The sequence below is a fragment of the Clarias gariepinus genome, chromosome 6, assembly GCF_024256425.1.
Source record: "Clarias gariepinus isolate MV-2021 ecotype Netherlands chromosome 6, CGAR_prim_01v2, whole genome shotgun sequence".
Taxonomy (NCBI): Eukaryota; Metazoa; Chordata; class Actinopteri; order Siluriformes; family Clariidae; genus Clarias; species Clarias gariepinus.
In genome coordinates, this window is record NC_071105.1 from 31626687 (window position 1) to 31652253 (window position 25567).

General features: G+C 40.1%; 1 protein-coding gene and 1 non-coding gene across 2 annotated transcripts; both read right to left on the bottom strand.

Moving 5' to 3' along the window:
• Positions 1-24: 24 nt before the first annotated feature.
• tmem198b (transmembrane protein 198b) lies at positions 25-23422 on the bottom strand. The gene is made up of 5 exons (XM_053498515.1): positions 22993-23422; positions 7624-7911; positions 4615-5196; positions 2539-2738; positions 25-1636 (listed from the first exon to the last, which is right to left on the bottom strand). The coding sequence occupies exons 2-5, from the start codon at positions 7790-7792 to the stop codon at positions 1484-1486; spliced, it is 1104 nt and encodes a 367-aa protein (XP_053354490.1). The 5' UTR covers positions 7793-7911; positions 22993-23422; the 3' UTR covers positions 25-1483.
• On the bottom strand, positions 5995-6153 carry LOC128527286 (U1 spliceosomal RNA). The gene has a single exon (XR_008360866.1). It is a non-coding gene; the product is annotated as a U1 spliceosomal RNA (small nuclear RNA).
• Positions 23423-25567: the final 2145 nt, after the last annotated feature.

Genomic DNA, 25567 nt, shown 5'->3' on the forward strand with positions numbered 1-25567 from the left:
TCAAAGTAGTATTCAAAAAAAGAAGTATCCAAGAAAAACATCTCACATCCCACATGTTGGAATCACATACTTTATCGTAATATTCAGGTTCATACAAATACATGCTTTATAATAATTACAATAAGAATAACATTAGATTGTAAGGTGCATGTCCTGATGAGAAACGTTCGCTCGTTGTTGTTTTTTTTCGAGCAAACTCTGCTGTCAGAGGAGGGGAATGTGTGTAAGCATGTCTCGGATGCAAAATAAATAAGCTGTGGAATAAATAATATGCCTGTCGTGACTCAGCGTCACATTAATAAAAAAACACTAAAAGTAAGTCAAATAAATAATAAAGACAAATTAAACAGTAAATGTGCATTCTACAGTATGTACAAAACGGAAATGCAGCGACTCGACTGTAATTTTCAAGTAGGACAAAAAAACAATAGAGAAAGAAAAAGAGAAAGATTAACAGATACCCCGGAAGAGCACGCTTCGATCAAGCACACAGATGATCAAAAATCTTGTTCATGACAACACCACAGATGTTAATAGATGGCATCAGCATCATCACTACACTTCAAAACGGCACGGCAAAAAGCACAGCAATGAGCGACAGGATTTCACAAGGGATTCGCTGATGCCAAACGGCTCTGGGGATGTCCAAAAATACAACTATGAAAAAAAAAAAAGAGAGCTCCGTGTTTCATTCTCCGAACTCCAACAGCTAGTGCTACTACCACTATTGCCATTAATTTCAACAGATCGCAGTGTTCCAGCCGTCCCTGAGTATCGTTTTACCGCTTGTTTTCCTGTCACCATCACAAGGAAAAAAGAAATAAATTAAATTAAAAAACCCACACGCTCAGACCGCACCAGAGAGTCTGCTGTAATATGGCTCGTTCCCCTGCAGCCTTGTTAAAACAAGACCAAGGAGCAGATTCTCCTGAAACAGCCTCCCACTGGAGCCTCAAGGCAATCCCCCTCCTGCACAGCTATTTGGTAACAGTTCGTTATGAAAAAAGTGAAATATGACGATGCAGATGTAAACGATAGAATCCACGGATGAGAAGAAGGATCTTTTCAGCACCAAGAGAGAATTTTTATCATTGCAGTAATGCAGGACATACAGGAAATGGTTATAGAGGTTCGCTGTGCCGCTTTATCACACTGACGTTATGTTTAAAACAACAAAAACAACGACAGTGTGACAGAGCCGGACCTCGGTTGATTCTTCAGCTCGTAATCCCAAGTGTGACTGACAAGGGCTCGGGCTCGGGCACGTGTTCAGCAGTAGTGTGCGTATGCATGGATGAGAGTGTGTATGGTTATGTCTAGGTGCGTGCAAGTCTTGAATTCACTCCTTAAGCAACATGCTCATGCCTGCAGCTTCCCCCCGACCCCGGCTCATTGTCTATACCGTTCTTACAGCCGTGCGCGCACACAGATGGGCCCGAGACAGCACTAGGACAGTGAGATGAATGCCTCAGAGTGTGTGTCGTCACACTCGAGGGTTAGGTCCAGCCCCGGAGGTGAGGGGGACCGTGGACCCGCAGTCGTAGTCAATGTCCACAGCTGTGTGTGTGCCGGAGAGCCGGGCACCAGGATACGCACACCCTTCCCCTTGCCGCTCTCGGAAACTCTGGATGTAGCTCTGGAAGACAGGGAGCAGAAAGTGAGAGTCTGATTACATCGGTGAAAAGACAAGTCACAACTAGGTACGAGTTTGTGTGTTTTATACGAAAAAACCCTAAACACAATTTAGGTGCATGGTTATCTTAGACAATGACGAAGTGACCATTCATTTTCTGTGTGTGTGTAAAATGGATCTGTGATTTCAGCGGTAAGCAAAAAAGCAATACACTACTGAGCTACTTTTAAACTGAGATTGTCTAATTACAGTTTGAATTAGATATGACACACTAAAATGACAAACTTAAAAGATTTCTCAGACCAATGCTCTGGAGTGTGTAGTCTGAAGAAAAATGTTGCGGAGCAAATATAGTAGATTGGATTTGAGTATTAACAAGTGCCTAATAAGCACGGAAATGCTGTGCAATCGGTGGCGCTGTGGTCTTGCACCTTCAAGTTTGAGGGTTTAATAACATTTGAAAGTTCACCTTAATAATGGGACTTGATTCTAATTTAAAAACTGACTGATCGATTCAATTAATTTAATTGAAAGGTTAAATCACACAGCCAGGTCCAACCCTGGTTTCATCTTATCATCTGATTAGTCATGTATCGAAAGAATGTATCGGAGATCACAAGCAAGTGGAAATCATTTTATTGGACTATTTTCATTTTAATGAGTATGTAATTTACACTATACCTGTAATCGTATTACCCTTGAAAAAATATTAGACAGTAAACACGCATAAAGTGATTAGTTGTTGGTCACAGGAGCAACTAGAGATGCTTTCCATATCTTTTGTGTGCACAATTTCGGTCTGCTGTTCTTTAAACAGTTCACCACTGACCATATAGATAGTGTTCAGTAGGTGTGGATAAGTACAGATAAATGTGTGTTAAATGTGTGTTTGTTGTGTTTCCCACCGGAGAGAGCACGTCTCCGTCATAGCGTCGGACGGGCTGGGGTTTCCTGCGGTACGGTGGTTCAGGGTGCATGGCTTTGCCTGAGTGTGTGTGGTGTTGCGACTGCTGCTTTCTCCTCTTCTTCCTGCTGCACTCTCTCCTTTCTTCCTTCTGCCGGATCCGCATGAGCTGCACTCGCCGCTGCTGACGACTTATCATCACTGACACATGAAAAAAAGGTAAAAAAAACAAACAAACGGCGGAGACACACCACAGGGTTTAACTTGCATGTAGTGTAAAAAAGAAACACATTTGCTAAATGCTTAGCTTGGCTTCAGTTTTTACTATGTGTCTTACAACACACACACACACACACACACTGAAACCCCTGCTGGAGCTATATCTTAGAGCACACTGATAGACTGAGCCATCTGCCACACACTGCCCACACAGTCACACTCAACACACTCCAGTACACTCATTCATCCAGACAGCCTAAATCGTGCATTCTTAAAAATGGACACACACACACACACACACACACACACACATACATTCATTGCAAAGACGGCTATAATAAACAAACAAGCACAAATCTTTAAGTGAAATAATTCAGGTTTAGGTTTGTTTTCAGCCGTGACATTTTGCACACTTCATCTAAATCTTGCCGAACACATTAAGCCCAACCCTTTGCCTATAATGGTGCTGAGTTTTAGAGATAAAAGGACTGAAAACAATAAAGCTGGTTGGCCTACAGTTTGTGGGAAAATCAATTTGAGCTCTTCAATATTTCATGACTAATCACTGCATGCACCAGAAATTTGTCTGTGCAAGTACAAAATGCATGTAGAAATATCTTTGTTCCAAAACCAGCTTAACTGCTTAACAGCACTTTCCAAGGATTCCACAAGGTCCTGGAAGCACAAGCTGTTGGAAGCACTGCTTTGAGGCGCTCTATTACAGTAGATTGAGGGATCTGAAAATGGCACTAAAATCAATCGAACTCCCTGTCATGTTCACGGTGATGACTCGAGATGACTTGTATGTATTTGAAGTAGCCGTTATATGATGACTGTGGCATTAAAATGATGCACGGTTGGTATTAATGGGCTCAATGTTTAGTAAGTAAACAAACCATTACACCACCACCACCAGCGTGAAATTTACTGTAAACACAAGACTGGTTGTGTCCAGGGATCCATGCTACTGACACCATATTCTGCACAACACTCTTTGCAAGCTCATGCAGAAATCAAGGGTCGATGAACCGGATGATACTTTTCCAGGTTTTTTATTTAATTATCTGTTCAGTTCTGGCAGAGCCAATCCGCCTCGAGATGTGATTTATACAGTAAACAGGGTAGCAAAAGAAAGACAGAATCCTTAAAACAAAGATTGTTTGGTTAGTCTAAGTTCTTAAAGTGACCTACCCCTGTCGGTCTGTTTAAAAGGGGTCTGGGGTTATTTGTTCACATACACACAAAAATATGCACAAAAACTAGAGTCAAGGATCTGAAACAGATCAAGTGAGAAAACACCCTAAACGAATCATAGGTCAAGTCCGTATGGTTATTTATTTATTTTTATCATTTGTTTTTACTCCCCTATTTTATTTTCCCCGATTTTCTCCCTAATTTAGTCGTGTCCAATTCCTCCCCGTCACTAGGGGACTTCCACATTAAGGCTACTACTACCACTCAGTCGGGAGGGCCGAAGACTATCACGTGTTTCCTCCAAACCACGAGACGCCAACCGACCGCATCTTTTCGAACTGCCCGCTTACACACCATTGGGGGCAGCGTAACCCACTCAGAGGTCAGCGCTATCCGCTCCTTCCGCTTGCGTGAGCTCACAGGCGCCCCTGATTACCTGTAGAGCCGTGATTAATGTGGGAGCACTAAGTACCTCTTATCCCACCCCTCTGAGAGACCTCAGCCAATCAGCTCTCTCTAGACCTCCAGCCACGATAGGTTACAGCATCACCCAGGAATCGAACTCGCAATCTTCAGATGGTAGGGGGAGCCACTCTGAGGCCCCTTGTATGATTATTTCTACGATAAATAGACATTGTTTTGTTCCAATTCTCTCTATCCTCACCTTTAGTGTGAGAATATCCCTCAGCTGTCACACGCCACTGAACGAGTGCTCCCAGCAGGGCGAGGGCAGGCCAGGCTCCAAGCACTGCCCACGTCACCCAACATTCTGAGCGAGCAGGAACAGCCTTCACCCGCTCATAGATGTAGCGCACCAATGCGAACAGCTCCACAAAGTAATCGGCTGCCACAGCAATGACTGCTGCTCCGAATGCTGCTGTAGATAAAGTGGTGAAGAAGCGTTGCCACTGCAGCGTCAGGACAGCAAAGAGCATTCCCAGGCCCAGAAGCACCCCGAGCGGCACCCACACCGAGCGTGGCGGCGCTGACGACAGCTCCTCCATGCCCACCAGAGTGCCAATGCCTGCCAACAGACCCAGCAGCAGGCCGACCATAAAGAGACCAACGCTGCGCACCAGCATGGTGACCAGACCGCACAGTGTGCCGATGCCCAATCCGATGCCCGCGCTTGCCTCAGCGCTCAGCTGTGTGTCCAGTACTCGCTCCTTATAGCACAACAGGAAGACCACCACAGAGCCGAACATTAAGCCTGTCAGGAAGAGCACAGCCTTGAAACAGCGGTAGCCTGTGAAAGAAAGAGGTTCATTTATTAGGTCACTCAACTGCTAGCTATTTAAAGTCCATCCTAAATTATTAGCTAAAGCAGAACAACATGGCTGGTACTGAACTTAAGGATCATTTAAGGTATGATGCACTCACCCACTTATTGTCTATGTTGCTTTATGCTGTGTACAGAATCACAGGGGGCCTGGAGCCTATCCCAAGAGACTTAGGGCACGATTTGGGAATGGCAATAAGCCTAATCTGCATGTTTTTGGACTATGGAAGAAAACTGGAGGTGCAATGGACACTGCTAACCACTGAGCCACCTGAAATGGTACACTAAATGGCCAAAAATTTTAAAACATCTGATCATCACATCAAACCCTGCTTATTGAACATCCAACATTACATCTTTGCTGGTAAGTTGTGATCATTCAGTCATGAAAGCAACAGTGAGGGGTCAGTTACAGAGAAGGCCTGGTGCACAATGAGCTTTCCATGGTCATTGGGATTGAGGTCAGGGCTCTGTGCAGGATTTTTGAGATTTCCCATTTCAACCATGGCAAATCACATTTTTAAGTTCAGCCTTTATGAAATGATAATGAAATTCTTTGTTCTTTGCAATCCCCAGCTTTTTGTTAGTAGGCTGAGGTCAGAGCACAGGGTCAGCTGATATACAGTTTGCCACCCTTGGAGCAGACAGGGTTAAGGGCCTTCCTCAATATATTCAACAGTGGCTACCTGGGGCTTGAACCGCAGACCTTCCCATCAGTAACTGAGAGCCTTAACACACTGAGCCACCACCGACTCCCCACAGTGTCAGGGGAAAGCGTATCCCCCAATCCCCACACAATCCCCCCACTGTTAAAAATATGCAGTCGAGATTCCCGCAGGTCAGCACAGCCCGAGTGCAATAGCTAAGCCTCGCCTTGGGCGAACCATCTTCTTGATCATGGTGATACCTCTGCCAGGTAAGTATTATGCTGGGAAATGTTTGGGCCATTTGATGAAAGATGACATGTGGATGTCATGGTCAGGTGTCCACAAACATTTGTATATAGAGTTTGTAAATCAAGTGCTATTAAAATATATTTTCTAGAAATACTTAGATCAATAGAAGACAAAGGAACTCCATCTTTCCCTATGAAAATTAGATATGCTTGTTTGAGGGACTTGAATTTGCAGTTTCTTGACATTTAGACAGCTGTACCAGTTTAACATCGCCACACGTCGTGGGAATAACTGCAGAGAACTCAAAGTTATTGAAACAGGTTAAAACAATGAGGCACTACTTCAAAGTGTCTGGTGACGACCCGAACACTGTCAAAAGCGATAGTGGGATACAGGCAGACACTAAGACAGGGAAAGTGAGAGAGAAGTTGTGTGATGTGGAGGACGAGCTAAATGAAAGCTAAATGAGAGCTAAATGAGTCATGCGAAAGAAGAGGACGGGCGTTGGTGGGAAGACGAATATCTACCAGCTGTGCTGACTTCACAGTTCAAAAATGGCTCACTAGTGTTATCTTGTGACTCTTCTGATCTCATTAGCATGTCTACGCTTTTATCACTCACCCATCTGCGAGCATCTGAGAGACAGACTGAGCTTCATCTCTACAGAAATAAAATTATACTACTTGATGGCCTTTCATGGGCAAATAGAGGGTGGTATAAAAAGCTACTGTGCAGGAATCTTAGATAGGATTTATGAAGATAAGATTTTAGTATTTCAGCTTTGCAGAAGGCACAAAACTGATTAACTGCACAAACACAAGGGCGTTCAAGTCAAAACGAGACTTCTGATTGTGCAGGATGACAGAACACAGTTATGAGAGTAAAAACTTTTTTCCTCTACATTAGTGCCCCCAACCTCCGAGCCATGGCGGGATACCGGGCCATGGATGATTTGGTACCAGACCACACAGAAAAGAATGACATTTTTTAAATTTTATTTACATTTTTATTGATTCTCTGGGTCTGTTTTATTAAAAAAAAAATAACCAGGTCGTCTCCCATTCGCTTTCGTCTCTAAGTCTTTCCCACATTTATTTTTGTATCACTTTTGCTTCCATTTTAAACAACCTATCTTAGAGAAATGGGGCGACATATCTACTGTAATATGCTGACCTCCCGGGAACACCTTTAATGGAAGAAACATTTGGAAATCATTTGGAGCGAGGTCAGTGATATGCTTACAACACCTGTAAATGGTGCTTGTGAATGGCAGTGTTTATAGTTCCCACAGACAGATATGAAAATAGCCTGATTAAAGGCTAATTTTGCTCTGAGGTTAAAGGTTACACTGATGAAACTACTTAAACCTGTTCACGAATATTGTTAAACATCTCTCCTCATGATGTCTACACTGTGATCTATTTAATTTCACAATGCATATTATTACATGTAATGTAATAGACTAGCAGTAACATATTCAAATAAACATGGTACATACCGAAGAAGCAGTAGATGATGCCGAACAGGCAGCACATGGAGCAGACAACGGAGGGTACCACCTCATACCGACGCTCCGTTCCTAAATCGCAAGGGTCCAATGGCTCCGGACCGACTTCTCGCGGAGGCGGAGCCAGTTTAAAGGCCAACGTCTGCAGAGAGGACGTCATGGTGACCAAGGTGTGATAGGTGAAAAGCACCACCAATGGCAGGATCCAAGGAGGGGAATGGGTAAGGGAAGGGGAGGGGCTTTGTGATTATGGAACACCTCCTGTCCACATGGATCTACCTGGAAATACAAAACCATCAAAAAACACTATGAGCTAAAAAATACACCATGGAAAAAGAAATGCAATACTGCAGACTGTAAAACACAAAGAAACATTATGCCATCTGTCTCAGAGCCTTATTCCTTTCAGTCCTACCTTGCACACTACTAAATATCATATGAACCCAAGAAAAACACATCCTTAAAAAAGAGAGATGCAGTTCTCCTGCCGTTCTGTTCAGTTCCCCATGATTCTCCACTCTGCTCGTTCAGACATGATGTAATCATCTGTTCATCCTCTCATATATCAGTAAGAGCCTTCAAGCAGATCACTGAGATCTGTTTCTTATTTTTAAATGTGATTAATACGAACACGCCTACATGCTAAACAGTGAGTCAGCCTAGAAATATGAATCAAAGTCAGGACATTTTAAGTTTTTAATTCATCAAGTTCTGTGATGTTGTGTAAAAATTATAGAACAGATACAGCGCAATACTTTCTGCATTACAATAACCCGGATCTAGCTTATTCGTTTTATTTTCTGTGGAAAATGTACTACTAATTTCAAAACAAAGATTTTTTTCATATAGCTAAAATAAATTACAGAATTTCCTTTTTGAGGCCACAAAAGTACCAACCACTTGCTTATATCAGGTGCGTTTTCATACCAACCACAGATATTAAAGTTATTGGTGAGTTTTAGCACACTATGACTGAGATAGGAGCTACAGAGTGCTGTAAAAAGGTAGACAATTTCACCCTCTACACCCATCCGTCTCTCCATTCAGTTTTCTTTTCATCCATCCATCCATCCATTCATCCATCTAATATTTCCCTGGCTATACATCCAGTCTATCAAAACATCTCCCGTTTATATATCTCTGGCTATCCATCCATCCCTCCCTCCACCCAACCATCCATCTATCGCTTATTCTACATGATCCCATTTATTTGTCTCTGGCCATCCATCCATCCATTGCTTATTCTACATCATGTAAGGCTGCACTCAAATCTCAAATCATAAATGTCTTAAATCTCAATTTAAACCTCCTTCTGAATCACCATTTGTTTTTTAAAGTCTTAAATTATGACACTGCCTCTTTTCATTTAATTTTCTCTTATTTCTGTTGTACAATGTTATATCCGTTATCAATGTTATCTTGTTTTATTGTTTAATTTATTATTATTTGATCTGGATGGCGCCTATAAAAAATAAAATGCATTATTATTATTATTATTATTATTATCTAGGCACCTATTCTACCTCTACCTTTATCCATATACTATACTGTATCTTGTATTTTCCATACATATTTGTATTTTACTTGTATTTTTCTTAGTCCATCCTCCTTTCCAGCTATCCATCCATCCAATTTCTCATTCCCATTCCAACCCAAAAACTCCAATTTATGTATATTTGTCAATTCTTTTATCTATCCATGGCTTCATCAACCATCATCACAACATATTTTATCCTGACATCAGCTCAAATCTTTATCTTTCTGCCATTTTCTCACTGATTATTTCCCCTGACATTTCCTTTTCCACTTCATTTACTACTCCTTTTCTCTCTATACTCTCATCACCATCCCTCAATCCATCTTTCCACATACTGTATCCCTCTACATGTCCACCGATTCATGTTTTCATCTATCCATCCATATCCACGTTTCTACAAATCCATCCATCCATCCATCTATCCCTTTCCTCATTATTTTCAATTATCCAATATTCATCTATAAAAACATCTCCCATTCATGTATCTCCCTATTCGAACATCCATCCACCCATCCATATACTAAAATAAATTCATTATAAAGACTTAAGAGGTGCTGAGATAAACATATTCATCTTTTTGTATCTTTTCCCCCTCAATCTTAATCATTCATTATTTCTCCATATATTCCTTTCTCTGTTTTAAATTCAGTTTTTCTGTCTCCCCCTCAGGCCCTTTAATTTTGTATTTTCTCTCTCACCAGCTCCAAATCCTCTGATTCTTCTCCCTCTGTTAAAATTTACCTTTTTATTTCCCCTCCTTCTGTCTTAACATCTCTTGCTTGCTCATTCCCTGAACATGCCTGCCTATCACAATAATCTCTCCTCTGGGGACTGTTGTATCGCTGTTCGGCTCACACAGAGCAGCGGTGTTACTTATTGTTGTTCTCTTAAACAGAGTGCCGCAGTTTGATCCTCAGCGCTGTGGCACGTCCTGTACATTCAATCTCCCAACGATAACAATCTCCAACTTCCTGTCTATTGCCATAACAACCACGTAGCAGTGTCCTCGGCTGCCTGAAGTGACCAATGGGAGGGCAGTCTATCCTCCCATAGCAACAGCCTGGCAGCCAATCCGAAGGGTGCCATCTCCCTGTGGTTTGTGTGTCTCGTTTTGGTGTTTCCGTTTAACACCCTGGCAGACAAACAGACAGAAGCGAAGCCATGATTCACCCGCATACAAACACCTACACTCGCAAAGTCACAATCATACATCCTTACACATTCATAGTTCAATCTGAACCAGCATCACATGCTCACTCAGTCTGGCATTTTGCAACATGAGACTCTCCTCAGAATGAAATAAAAATTCATGTGCGTGACAGTCTAAATGCCACCCTAATATGAATATACGAGGGGCGTTCGAGTCAAGCTGGGACTTTTGATTGGGCAGGATAACAGATCACAGTTATAAGAGTTAAATATTTCCCTATATGATTCTCTGCTACACTACTTCACTTATCCAAGTTATTGTTGGTATCCTAGGGCTTGGATACCACCAAGGTAAGAATTTTTAGACATTATCAGTCTGTCTGCTTTGGCCTCCAAGGAACTCCTTTCACATCCCAAACATTTGCTAATCATTTTGTGTGAATGTGTGGTAGGTGAATTCGAAGGGTGTGCGAAGGGTGGTCGCAACCGTTCCTACCGTCAAATGGGTCTCTTCTGCAAGTTTGAGTCACCCCGGCCAGGATTGGGGATTCATAGATATAAGTCCTCCTTAAAAACGTTTGCACCGTTCAAAAGTTTTACTGCGGCTAGAAAGTCCATCACTGTGCATGACGTCTTAAATGTCAATCGATTTTATGCTGACATTCACAAGTAATTTAATTATATTTAAGTCCTGGCTTGACAATTAACATGCATGCGTTAGGTATGGTAAATGGTGATCAAAATGCAATTTTGTGAATAACATCATTCTTTGGTTAACAGTTTATAAGGAGGGTGTACTGAACTGCTTTTCAATCTGCTCTTTGCTTGTTCTCTAATTTCCATGGGGTTTGCTTATTTTGGCTTTTATTAAAGCAATAAAATCCTGACTATCGAGTTTTCTTTTGATACTATTATATTTTGAGTTATAGCTTGTGTTTTAGCACTAAAGTGGCTTTAACACTCACTCATCGTCTATACTGCTTTATCCTGTTTACAAGATCACAAGGGTCTGGAGCCTATCCCAGGAGACTTATCCATCGCAGGGCACACACTCATACACACATACTCACACATTACAGGTGATTTGGGAACATTAATCAACCTAGTCTTTGGTCCGTGTGAGGAAACTAGAGTACCCGGAGGAATCCCACCAAGCACAGGGAGGACATGCAAACTCCATGAACACAGACCTGAGATCGAACCCAGAACCTGTAGGTGCAAGGTGACAGCGCTGACCACTACGCCACCGTGCTGCCTGTGGCAGTAACAGTGGAAAAATAGAAATCTTCCATAACACAGATGGGGCAAAGAGGCTAGGTTCATAAACAACTGGACAAAACAATAGATTGTGGAACATGTCGTGACTCAAGCAAAAAAATAAAATAAAATAGGAAAAAGTGAAATGATATGTTGACGCAAATGCCTAATTAATGGCAAATACTTTCATGGAAATTAAGCGTCACCAATGTATGTCCACCCGTAATTATATATCCCGCTTGTGATCTGGCAGTATCTACTGAAATTTGAATGTAAAACGCACCAGCGTTTCTCCTAAAAAGGGTTTAGGTGTAATCTTAAGTACAACATGCAAAACAATAAGAGGAGTAAAGTTAAATACAATGCTGAGAAGTCAATAAGTCAAATGTACATAATACGAATGTGTAAAAAACAATGTAGTTTTACTTTTCGAAGTGATGCACTTCAGACTGATGTCACTTCATTGTGTTCCGAATACTGACTCAAAGTGCATTCTGCAGATTCTAAAGAGCCCAGTCATCATCGCAGTCTCGATGAAATCAGTTACTTCTATAATAAGAACTGAAATGTGAATCATTGCGAGAGGAAAAAAAGTAAGAGTTAGGACAATGGCACACATTGTGTATTGTAGACTTGTTTTCAAATACCACTGTATGGGACTGTCTTTCTGTCACATCACCTACTCATGCAACCCAGTTCTCAGTGTTTGGGTGAGATGAGACGACCTACTGTCCCCTCTGTCCTGTAACGCCTTTACTGCTATACTGCTACTGTCTCCTTCCTGTCCTTCCTGGCCTCATCCTGATATCTTTAGCTATGAAAATGCTATATTTTTACCCATGCAGTCATATCTTTAAATATTCCTAAAATCATGTTTACTTCTTTAAAAAAAAAAATCTAATAAAACCTAACAGTGCAGATCTCTTTGACTTATGCCCTCTCTCTCTCCCGCTCTCTCTCTCATACACATATTGTACTTTTGCATGATGCTTCAAAAAGCTTGACATCATATTTTTTTTAAGATTTAATTTTTTTTTCTTTTAAATACTTGATTACATTTAAAAGTAATTTCCTTATTTTACTTTTACTTATTCTCTTTTTAACTAAGTATAATTTTGAGACATGATCTGTACTTTCACTTAAGTAAATAAAATTTCTCAATACTTTTTCAAACCTGCCAGCAGGAACCCTTCCCTCTCAGTGACAGGTTCAGCCAAACCATGTCAGCAAAATATTTCCTATAACATAACAGAGGCATCTTTTATTTCTTTAATTATTTAAATAGATATAAAACAGACCCACTTCTTTCCCCCGAAGAGCAACACTGGCACACACACTGGCGTGAACACACAACACCAGATCAATTTGGCTGAAAGCAAAAGCAGTGAAGAAGATGAAGTGGATTTTGGTTCAGCCAGTGCTCCATTTACGCCCCTACCCTCTAGAAATCGATAACCTCGTCTACAACTGCTAAGAGATTTCTCTCACAGACTCTTTCTAGTCTACTCACTCTTTTTTTTTTATCTCAGTATCCTTTGCCATTCTATTGTCAGCCATTAATTTTGCCTTTCCCTTCATCCTTAGATGCTTAAATAGTCTGTATTTGTGTGTTTTTCAGACCTGACCATGTGACAGTAAACTCATTCAGAATGCAAGCGCACACTGCAGCCCTGCTCACGTGTGTACGCCTTTCAGTCGTCTGTGTGCGTGACAGGTGTGGCATTTGCGCGCGGCGTGATTCTGTATTGTGAGATCTATGCCACCTGCTCCACCTCGGCAAGCTGTTTCCTCCTACCCGACTATCCGTGGGCTCTTTACACTCACGACTGCCTTACTCATCCTCCCCCAGCATGACCAGGCCATGAGACAAACCACCTACAGTACAAAATGTTCTTCTGAGTTACGTGCTGGCTGAACTGATCATAGTAGTACGAGTTCGATGGGTTGATTGTGAGCATACTTGATTGTTCCTGGAAAGAGGTCAGTTCCTGACTAATTTGGCTGTACACTGAACATAGAGTGTGTCATAGTGTATTGTTCCAGCCTATGGCATTAAATAATGATTTACTGTGTATACTCATGGAAAAAAGGGTTGACATACAATTGCACAGTGAATGCCTAAAGTACTGGTCAGCAATTATTTCAAAGAAAATTTGTGACTGGTCCTTACATACGTATTCACCCCCAGGTTGAGAAAGTGACAGGTGAAAAATACGTACAAGGACACAATGTACTTAGATTTATTCTTAACCCCTAGAGTACTAAACTAGCTCACATTTTCAGAACCAAAAATACGGAATGGATATTAAAACGGTTGTTAGGAAAGGGGTGGAACTGTCGACTGGGAAGAATTCAGGAGAATTTAAAGATTAGGTAGACGGGGCCTCCGTGGCGCAGTGGCATCGCTGGTTCGATTCCCGGGTGATGCTGTAACCTCTCGTAAACGGAGGCCTCGAGAGAGCTGATTGGCCGAGCTCTCTTAGAGGGGAGGGATAAGAGTTACTTAGTGCTCCCACATTAATCACGGCTCTACAGCCAATCAGGGGCGTCTGTGAGCTCGCGCACGTGAAACGCGTGGTTAGCGCTGTCCTCCGAGTGTGTTACGCCCCCCCTAACAGTGCGTGAGGAAACACATGATAGTCTTCGGCCCTCCCGGCTGAGTGGTAATAGCCTTAATGTGGAAGCCCACTAGTGACGGGGAGGCATTGGACATGACTAAATTAGGGAGAAAATCGGGGAAAAAAATCCCCAACAAAAAAAGATCAGGCAGACATTTACATACAGTAGGAAGGTAAATTATTTCTAAATAACATAGAGTCTGGATATCACAACTGCATTAAACCACCCAAGCATAAACTACACAAGGGCAGTGGTAGCTCAGAGGGATAAGGTTCAGGTTTACTGATCAGAAGGTGGTTGGCTCAAACCCCAGCTCCACCTTGAACAATGTGCTTAATTCTGTCTGCTCCAGAGGAATGGTATCGTGGCTGCGCACTCTGGGATATGTGAAGAAAGAATTTAACTGTGTAGCAATGGATATGTGCCAAGTCAGTCTATAAGACAAGACCTCAACAAGTCAGTCCCTTTTTATTCATCGCAAAAAAAGAAGACGGACTGTTAAGGGAAGCCCTACTGAGCGCAAGGGTTACTCCTGAGCAGTTACAAAGTACTAAGTGTACAACAGATCATAAAGCTCACAGTTTTGATTTCTGAAAGTGCTGACGACCTTGTTCCTAGGAACAATAGATTCTTTTTTATTTTCCTGGTAATAAAAAAAGGTTAATGATAGTGAAACAAAGTATGTGCGTGTGTATAATTTGGCTACAGAATGAGTTTGAGTACAGATGTTACTATTTAGGCTGGATTTGATTGACGTTGGCAGGATTTCAGCACTGCAGTGGAGAAATTTGGCAGTATGATGTGGCAACCCACACTTGTGTCAAGCATGAAACGTGCAAGTGCATGATAGTTTATGAATGTACAAATAAAACTAGAGCTCATGCAACAATCACATTTTTTTAATGGTCCCAAATAAAACACCAGTTTAATTTTTTGTTCTATAATTGCTAAACCTTGCAAAAATCGGCCATTGACACACATGACAAACCATGTCAAGGTCATGAATCAACTTACAAAACTACCAAGTACAGTGGCTGAGACTGGAATGAAGGTTAACCATTTAAGAGCCCTGAGTAAGTGAAAACTGCATCTGAGGGTGATAAAAAAGCCACTGTTTAAAAATAGCCGAGAGTCACCCAGTGAAGATCCAAAAGTGAGATACAGTATTTTTCACAATCACTATTTGTCCCACCCTCAATCACAGAATTCAATTAAAAAAAAAAGCACACTCCAAGATTTTAGGTTTGAATGTGGTGGCGAATTCATGTGTGAATATTATTCCTTGTGCTCCCACAGGTACACTTTTACACTTTTGAATAATTTAATATGACTGTGCCACCAAAGGAAAAAAAAAATGATTGATGTGATGCCCTTTTCATTCAGTACATTTACATTCAGGTTGCTGACTTCATTTTATTGCCACGTAACATCGCTAAGCCTAGAGCTGACCCACTGAAGCGACCCCAGATCATAACACTGCCTCCAGTGGCCACTAGGCATGATGAGTGCATTGCTTCATGCGTTTCTTATCCTGACAAATCCATCATTCTGGACTCACCAGATCACATGACCTTTTTCCATCGCTCCAAAGTCCAACCTTTATGATCTGTAGCAAATTTAAGTGTATTTTTTTCTGATTAGCCTCACTAACAAGCGGTGTTATTATGGCCACACGGCTGTTTAGTCCCAAACCTTTGAGTTCTCATCACATGGTACATGTGGTAATGCTCTTAGATATACTATTAAACATGTTTTTTTACCATACATATTTACCAAGCATTTAAGAGCTTTCTATTTATGATGATCCATTTCTTTTTAAAAGGGCTTAAAATAAATTTTATGCACAGATTCCAGACAGGAAAGATGAGCAAATTTGCCTTTATTGAGACCAACGTCAGAACATTGCTTCCGTTCCAAGCAACCTCAAAATAGCCTGACGTGGTGCGATAAAGCTAGTCGCTTCCTCTGTCGTACTGTGAACAGCAGAATTTGCTACTCTGTGTGTAAGTGTGTGTGGGCAAACTAGGAACGCTGCCAGCGAGAAGAATCCTGGGCGGTAAAAGAGGTGGGTGGAAAATTTGTGTGGGATAAAAATGGACTGAGAACATGAATGAAAAAAAAAGCAGGAGAGGGAGGGAGGGAGAGATAGAAAGAAAGAGAGAAAGAGAGAGAGAGAGAGTAGGGGGAGAAAAAGGAGAACTAAAAAAAACTAATGGAAATTTTCTGTAAAAAAAATATTTTAAAAAATGCAAAGGACTCAAAGCAGAGGACCAGAGGGAGTTTTATGTAATTTGTTCATAATATATCATCTCTCATCTAAAATGTCTCCCTCTTCTTTATAAGGCTTATGCAGACATGTTCATTTTTAGTACATACTGTACACCGAGCCACTGTGAACAGCTTGTTTGCTGCCTTTATTGGTTCTAAATCTTCTGGAGCACAAAGGACACTGCGGTTATGTCTATTACTCAGCTCTATGTGGCCCAATACATATCATTTGTTACTCAGCCAACTGCTTTGTGATCTACTGGTGTCGATTCCAAAGATGGGCTAATCATGTTGGACAGGACAATTCATTTCCTTCCAAAAATCTTTTAACTCTAATCCTATTACAGAAGTAGTTTTATTAATGGTCATGTTTAGCAGTGGCTCTTTTTTCCCATACAGTGATATTAACATAAAGGTTATACAGTGGGGCAAAAAAGTATTTAGTCAGCCACCAATTGTGTAAGTTCTCTCACTTAAAAAGATGAGAGAGGACTGTAATTTCATCATAGGTGTATACCTTAACCATAAGAGACAAAATAAGAAAAAAAAAACTTTCAGAAAATCACATTGTAGGATTTTTAAAGAATTTATTTGCAAAATATGGTGGAAAACATGGGAGAACTTGCACAATTGGTGGCTGACTAAATACTTTTTTGCCCCACTGAAGCTTTGGAACCATATTTGCTTGAGCTAAGTGTACAAATGAGAAGGTGAGAGAGCCAAACAGACTGAAATACCGCTGCATCATTTAATATGAAGCAAAGTTTAATTCGCACCTGCACCATCATTTAGACAAATGGCACTGTGGGTAATGAAGCAAAGTAAAATGCAGCAATGTAAAAATAGAGCAGGTGGTCAATGAAAGAGGAGAGAAGCCTAAAATAAAAATGTCTGCTGAGAATTTCCTTACAAAATAAATCTTGGAAGCTGCTTAAGATCATCTGTTAATAATGAGCAGTACCACGCAAGTTATTCTAAGTGGATTTTTCAACATACCCTTCCTGGCCAAAAAAACCCCCCCAAAAAACAAAAAACAAAGACTGGACTTAGGAGCAGGTTATGTGGTTTGAGACAGGCAAAAATTGCAGTTAGCTGATGAACTGAATGCACTGAATGACCAGGTTATCACATCAATGGATTTTTCTTCCGTAATAACGGGGCTGTATTTAAAAACACAAATTGTAAAAAAGTGGTTCTGGGAGCATGAGGAATCATTTTCAACTATGAATTCGCCACCGCATTGTGCTGCTGTAATTGAAGCTAAATTGGGTCAAACAACATATTATCATGTGCAGTATTTCACTGTGTGCATTACATGGACATTTCCTCACTGTTGTAACATGACTGACTTTAAAATTCTCTTTCACAGTACAGCAATCTCTTTAATACAGAAATCGTTTATTAATCACAAGAGAAACGAGAAATCATGTGATGTCTGAATCAAAGAATATTATACTAGAAGGATACCCTTTAATTGCAATTTAATGATAGCAGCACATTGATTCATGTGATGAATGATAAATAAGTACTTAAAGGGTACATTTGGGATGCGATTCCTGATGGGGAAGCTAGGAATTTCTCCTGACATGAACCTCAAAGAGGCTTTAATAAGATTACAAGAGATTTTGATAAAAGACTGAGCTCAGACCAGGTGCTGAACACCAGCACTCACTTCCACTCACAAACAGCATCTGCTCTGATCATCATACAGAACTAATAACAAGGGGAATAATAGACAAAATTAATGCTCCTTAGCATGGTTCGTGTTCCTTTTTATGCTGGATAACAAGTGAGATTGACTACCAGACCAAATTTTGGTGCATTGACACCTTTTGTATGCTTTATAACTCTTATCAGTATTTAATACATAAGGGACTACAGTATACAATATATACTGTATAATTTACATTATGACATTTGGCAGACACCCTCATTCAGAGCAACTTAGAATTTTATTTTATTTTTTGTTCATCAGAGCTTGAGGGTTAAGGGCCTTGCTCAAGGGCCCAAATGTAATAACTTGGTGGTGGCAGGGTTTAAACCGGGCACTTTCTATGCCTTAGACACTGAGCTACCCCTGGCCCTTTTATTGCATATGTTACTTTTAGCATTGTTCTATTAGCATCTAGAAGTGGTTTATAAGTGCTAACGTTTGCACATGATTTCATCATTTCAGCACAGGTGTGGTGTACATGTGTTCGGTTAACAAGATTCTGCAGTATCTGTGGCCTACAGTGTGGGCAACAGAAGGGTGGATTAATGGTATTAAGATCTATCTCTGTCTCTCACCCACTTACACTCAGACTAACTTGTAACAATATCTTTATTGAGGTCTGCCACTGAGTTGATATACTGTACTGCAGCTTTTATAATGCAGCCTATCTGTTATATATTTATGTTTTAATTCCACATTTTATGTAAGATACACTTGTTTTTTCCTAAATGTTACACACTCTTCCTCTCTTTTTATCGGGCTTTGTGGCACTTACCATTTTTCCTCATCTCTCCAGACCCATTTCACTGTTTATCGTTAAATGCTTTATCAAGTGTTATATAACAGAGAAACTTTGAAATTGCTAAAGTTTTTTGGTATTTAATACGCCTGCCCAACACCTCCACGTCTTCACACATCTTACACACACACGCCTAAACAGACTCCTAAACAGTCTGTTGCTGCAGTCTTGTTGTTGCCAGACTGCTGAATACCCTTATGGAGGATGACGGTGTTAAAGATTAGATGTTCTTTTACCAAACACGGTTGTGACCTTTTCTAAAAGCATAAGTCAGGTTCTGGAACACTGTGCAAGCACCTTGAGGGATTATAGAGATCACAGGCTTTATGTATGTGTATTATCTACCTTTGTGTGAGCCACAATAGCCAGCTGGGAATGTGGCATCAGAAAAGAAAGGGAAAAAAAACAAGTGTCCATTCTCAGCTGAAATTAGGAAAGTATTTTTGGTGCATTTAAGATTTATTGAATCTTAAGGCTTGACAATCGTCTGCAACATTAATATGTAATCCGTATAATTAAAAATATATATATTACATACATTTGATTTTCTCTTTTCCATTCATCCTTTTATACACAAGTGTTTAAGTTCTAGTTAACTCTACTAGACAGTACAGGGAAACTGACTGTCTAACACAATCATTTTAATTAAGCTGTACAAGTACACTCTGATTACAGATTACAGCAAACTGATTCTGTCTGCGGAATTGCGGCCCTCTGAATCCAGAAGCCACTATGTGGTGTTTCTGAATTTTATATATAAATGTCTTATATTTACAATAGCTTCATCTTTTTCATTCTCAGTTTAAGAGGACTGAAACCACTCAATGACCTTTAAAACTCTGATTAATGCATGTTTTTGTGACCTTCTTACTGTACTCTGAGCTGACCCTTTAATTCAATTCACTAACTGACTGCATGAATCAGTTGGCATGAATCACACATCAGAATGGATGATGTCAAAACATGATTCATCTATCCATCTATCTTATTGTACTGTATGTATGTATGTATGTATCAATCTATCTATCTATAGGATCCCCTATAATCCTACAGGTGGTACACTCTGAACTATTAGCTTATTGGCAGGTAGCACAGTATCCTGTATGAGATTGGTGGTGAGTATTGTTTGGAAAAAAATGTTTAAACAAAATGGCTGTGTATTCGGACATTTATAAAATTCTGTTACTAAGAAAATCACAATACAAACTAAATCGGCACCTAGGTGCCGATTTTATAGTGATTATAACAGTATAGAGAGAGAGAGAGAGAGAGAGACAAGTCCCGAAGGGGCCTGAGTTGCTCCGGAGGCAGGAGAGGAGCTAACAGTATTTTAATGTTCTGGCTAATCAGTGTACTGTACAGTATATACACACACATATATACAAACATATACACATATTGCAGTGGTGGCTCAATCAGTTAAGGCTGTAGGTTACTGGGTTACTGATCGAAAGGTTGGGAGTTCGAGCTCCAGCACTGCCAAGTTGCCACTGTTGAGCCCTTGCGCAAAGTCCTTAACCCTATCTGCTCCATGCGTGCTGTAAGCTGCCTAATCCTAAGCTCTGACCCTAGTTTCCCAATTGGGTTATTTCACTGTGCTGACAAGTAACTGAATATTATTATGAACTGGCTAAAAAGATGTGTGCTGAAGTGTACATTTTCAGCAGGGATAAGTTGGATTCTGCATGCTGACAAAATCATTACTGGGTGTGATGATTAAAGGGTGCCATATACTAACAGCAACAATCAGTCACGAGCATGGAGTCTGGCCCAACAGCAAATGTGGCGTGAGTGTCTGCTGATGGCTACACAACCCACCAGCTGCCCTGTTTCTGACCAACTAACTTTAAAAAAATAAAGAAAAAACTTTTATGCCCATGCAGATTATGTAAGAAACAAAACTCAACGAGGCGGCTACCACAATAAAGTAGATTATTTTTGTTTAACATCATTGTTTTATTCCTTCCATACCACATTAGTTTGCCAACAAATGCACTTTTCCATTTATTATTCATTATACAAGTCATGCTTCTTCATTCTTCTGTTCATATGGACATTTTATATTCTGAAAGCTCTGTGAAACAAATTTATTCTTGGTATCACTTATGCTAGACTAGTTCTTCTCTATCAACTCTCTCTTTTTACCATTTTCTTTAAAGAAAAAAAAGCACACGGTTATAAAAAATTAATTACCAACTTCTGACTCCGATGTAAGTGAGAAACAGAGAGCTCTGAGGCACTAGACTGTTGTGCTGACCGTGAAATAACCTTGCTTGTTTGTTGTGGTTTGTTTTTACGTGGTTTTCATGGCCTGCGTGTTTCAACAGGCTTCCTCATAAGCTGACTGATTTGGAATCTAACCAAAACATGGGAACAAGCCATGAAACTGATGACGTATGTGAGGAACACATTTAATGCCAGGATGAGATAGACATGTTACTAATTTGAGAGTTAGAAAAAAAGGCATCCTCATGCCCAATTAGCATAACACACCTTATGAACATTATTTTTTTAAGCAAAAACATGTCACAATTCTGGGCACCCTGCCTTTGGTGATACAGTATAACAGCATTTAGTCTTCTATAATGCTTTATAACCTAGATGAATATAAATAAAGGAATATGAGACCTTTCATCAGTCCACAGTCTTTCTCTCTCATGCTTAAGAGAAAATACAGAGACAAGTTTGCCCTATTTTTATAACTTAAGTTTAGGTCAAAAATGTGATTTTTTTTTTGTGGTCATTGTGGGGTGAATTTGGATGCATTGATTATTGATTTACCATAAGATCCAACAGAAACTCGGCTATAACTTCATGGTGAAGGTAGTCAAAGTTTTATCAAAAGTTACTCGCTACTTTATGAAGCACATAATGATATGCATCCTAACATGGTTCCTACAACATTTGAGGCCTTAGCCTAATCTCTTTCCCAATAGCATAGATATTTCACCATTCATAACAGTAAGGACATTTGTTTTTGGAGGGAAAAAAAACTTTTGCCCTGCTATATAAAGGCAAAAATACTTTAGTTTAATTTCATTTTTGTATTCTGTAATTTCCCACAAGTTAAATAATACAATTTTAAAAAGTGCCAATAATTTTGTCCCAATTTTGTGCCAATATATATATATATTTATTATTATTTGTTTTAAAAATCATCTTAGACTCAAATGATTTCAATTTAAAGTTACGTTTCTCTCATATCTCATAATTCCAGTGCTTAAATGTTCTTGTATTAAAACATACCATTTATCCTGTGTGTGGTCAAGCCTATCCCAAGAAGCTCAGCCTGGATGGGATGACAACCCACCACATGGCACAGGTGCATACATACCCACACACCCAATTAAACATTTCAGGGAATTTGGAAACACTAGTCAACCAACACTATATGGCTTTGGAGGATCTGGGGGATCTGGAGGAAACCCACACAGCACTGGGAGAACATCCCAACTTTACTCATACAGACCGGCAATGAGATTCGAACCCAGAACAAAATTTTTTTTTCTTTCCCGAAAATTTTTTTTTTTTTTTTTTTTTGTAAAAAAAAACCCTTACTATTTATACTGGTAATGCATATATTTTACCTGGAAACATAAATACAGTGTAACTTAGAATACAAGAATATAACTGTACCATAAACTGAATAAAGACTTCCTAGAAAAGCAGAATATCGGTATTTGGCTGCAGTTGTTGTGCACATATATATGGAATAGAGAGACATCTGGCATGCAGACAGTAATCCTGATTTAATATAGAAATGTCTTATTATTTAACATGTCAGTAGGAGTAATTGTCCTGCACAGGTATGCTACCTTTTAACCGGAAGTCCCTTGACGTCAGGTTGACAATTTTAAGGAAATAAATCATGTTTATTCTGGAGGTTGATTAAACGACATGAAGCTGACACAACATTATATAAGGTATTGTTTAAACAGTACAGAGTAAGAGATTGTAGACAGTGAGTGATAGTGATACTGTAAGTGCATGCAGTGAGAGAAGGTGTGTGCTGCTCACCCTGGCAGGGAATAAGCATCCTCCTGCGCTCCCCTCCGCTCGGCCTGTGTCCTTCGTTGCGGCTTTGCGCAACCGCCGAATTCCGCATCATCTCCAGCGAGAATCGGCTTTCCAATCCCGCTTGCTCAGTTCTGCCAGAAAGAGCTGAGGATAGACGCTTAAATAATCAATTAACCTCAGTGTCTAAGTTGTTGTCAGATGCGCCCGTTTCTTTCTTCCTTTCCTTCTCACCGCTGTTGTCAGTCTGCGCTCCGGTGCGGCGCTTCACCCGGCAGCGCATTCACAGCGTCAGGACAGCAGCGGGATTACAACCAGTGTGCATTCTGCACATTAACACTTACTGCACTGTCCATAAAGATGAGCTAGTTAGGTGAATAAACCTCCAGACTATCAGTATTTTCTCGCTTGTATAGTCATCTGTACGCATAACTACTCTATGCGCTTTACTGACCTCGTTTAGGAGCGTACCATTTTACTCAGACACACGGGGGGCACCGAGAGATGTAGGGCAGTACCATGGCACCAGGCTACATGTCTTTAAAGATGTATTCAGTTCTAAGATTTAGGCAGTTTTAAGTTAAGTCAAGTGGGCTTTTTATTGTCATTTCAACCACCTACAGTTTAGTACACAGTGAAACGAAAAGCCGTCCCTCAAGGACCATGATGCTACACACAACATAAATGAAAAAACTAACTAGCTAACTAAGAAACCTAATTAGCTGACTAGCGGAGGGAAAACAGATTAACATTATAAATGAACAGAAAACTATCTAAGTCCTCCGTGGTATTGAGTTGAGGTAGTGGGATGAGAAACTGTAAACATTTTCTTGTAGGTACAGTAACAGTGAGTGAAGATAAACAAATAGTTTTTGTGCAAATAACAAATATTGTGCAAAAGAATTAATTACAGCTTGGCATGTACTGTACAATTGGTAAATGGTTGTTGAACAGTGTGTTTGTGTGTATGTTTGTGTGTTAATCGGTTCAGTTATTTTTACATATTCCTGAAGTAAAACACATATACAAAATACACATAATTTGGACAAATTACATGTTACATGTTCATGTCTTCCAGCACTGTACGAAGCTGAAAAAATTGGAAATTTACGCCAAGTCATGTGATCTTTTAAACTGCTGTCCCATTCAAATATTTAGGTGTAGTGGTTATCGCTGTGGCCTTGCACCTCCAGGGTCGAGGGTTCGATTCCTGCCTCCGGTCTGTGTGCGTGGAGTTTGCAAGTTCTCCCTGTGCTTGATGAGCTTCCTCTGAGTACTCTGGTTTCCTCCCACAGTACAAGGACATGTATATTAGATTAATTGGTGTTCCCAGATTGCCTTTAGTGTAAGTGTGCACTGCGATGGATTGGCAACATGTACAGGGTCTATCTTGTCTTATGCCCGAAGTTTTCTGAGATATGCTCAAGGACCTCTTGACCTTATACATGGTATTGCCTTATTCCCAAAGCCTGAATCTCCAGGGATAGGCTTAAGCACCCTGTGACCCTGTATCAACCCTGTACGGGGTATAACCAACCTCATTCCCAAAGTCTCCTGGTATAGGCTCCAGGACACCGCGACCATGTATCGGGATGAGCGGTATACAGTGGAAGATAAATCAATAAATGAAAGTTTATGGTACCACTTTACGTACTTTATCTCTTCTTTGCAGAATATTTCACTGTTTGCTTGATTCTCTTTCTTTCTAACTTCGTGTCAGCCACCTTCCTTTCTTAAATATTTAATGATCCATATTCACATGACTTAACACACCTTTTAGAAATGTTTAAAATGTTTATGAAATATGAAATCCAGTGCTAACCCCTAAGCCACCCCTAAAGTAAATGCATATTCTTTGAGATTAAATATGAGCTGAATACTTATTTAATATAGTCTGTAATATAAGGTTATTTCTAGACCTCTAGTGGTATGGTATTATGAAAGACATATGTTTGACACTTATTTAAAAAAATTAAATTATAAATGTCACTGAGAATGATAAAATAAAATATAAATGTTACTGAGTGGTAATTTCATTATGTCTTTCTGTAGTATGAAAACTTTGGAAGTGAAATAAGACCTTGTTTACTTCAGTACATTTACATGTATACTCTTGCTATGGTATATGCTATGGTTATAGCTCAACTAGGTCATTAAACTGGTTTAGTGCTCTGATCCCATTATACAAGCACGGCAAGGAAACTGATTTATTGACCAGAGTATGTCTACTATGATAGATGGCAATATGCCCCTTTTAGCTTATAAGTATTGTATTCCCAGTTAACCCATTAATTTACGGACCAAAACAATAGACAAACAACTGGTAGCAAGTGTAAGAGTGAAAAAATTGACAACTTTACAGCACTGTACATTTCTTACATGCTGTATGCTTTACTTCTTATACAAATAAGATGCATGCTATCCCTTGTGTTTCTGGTGATATCTAAAGGCAGATGACACCGATAGAGGACTACAGGAGGCAGGGGGTCGGACACTCCCCTATCTACATCGATGGTGCCGAGGTGGAGAGAGTGAACAACTTTAAATTCCTTGGCGTCAACATCACAAATGACTTCTC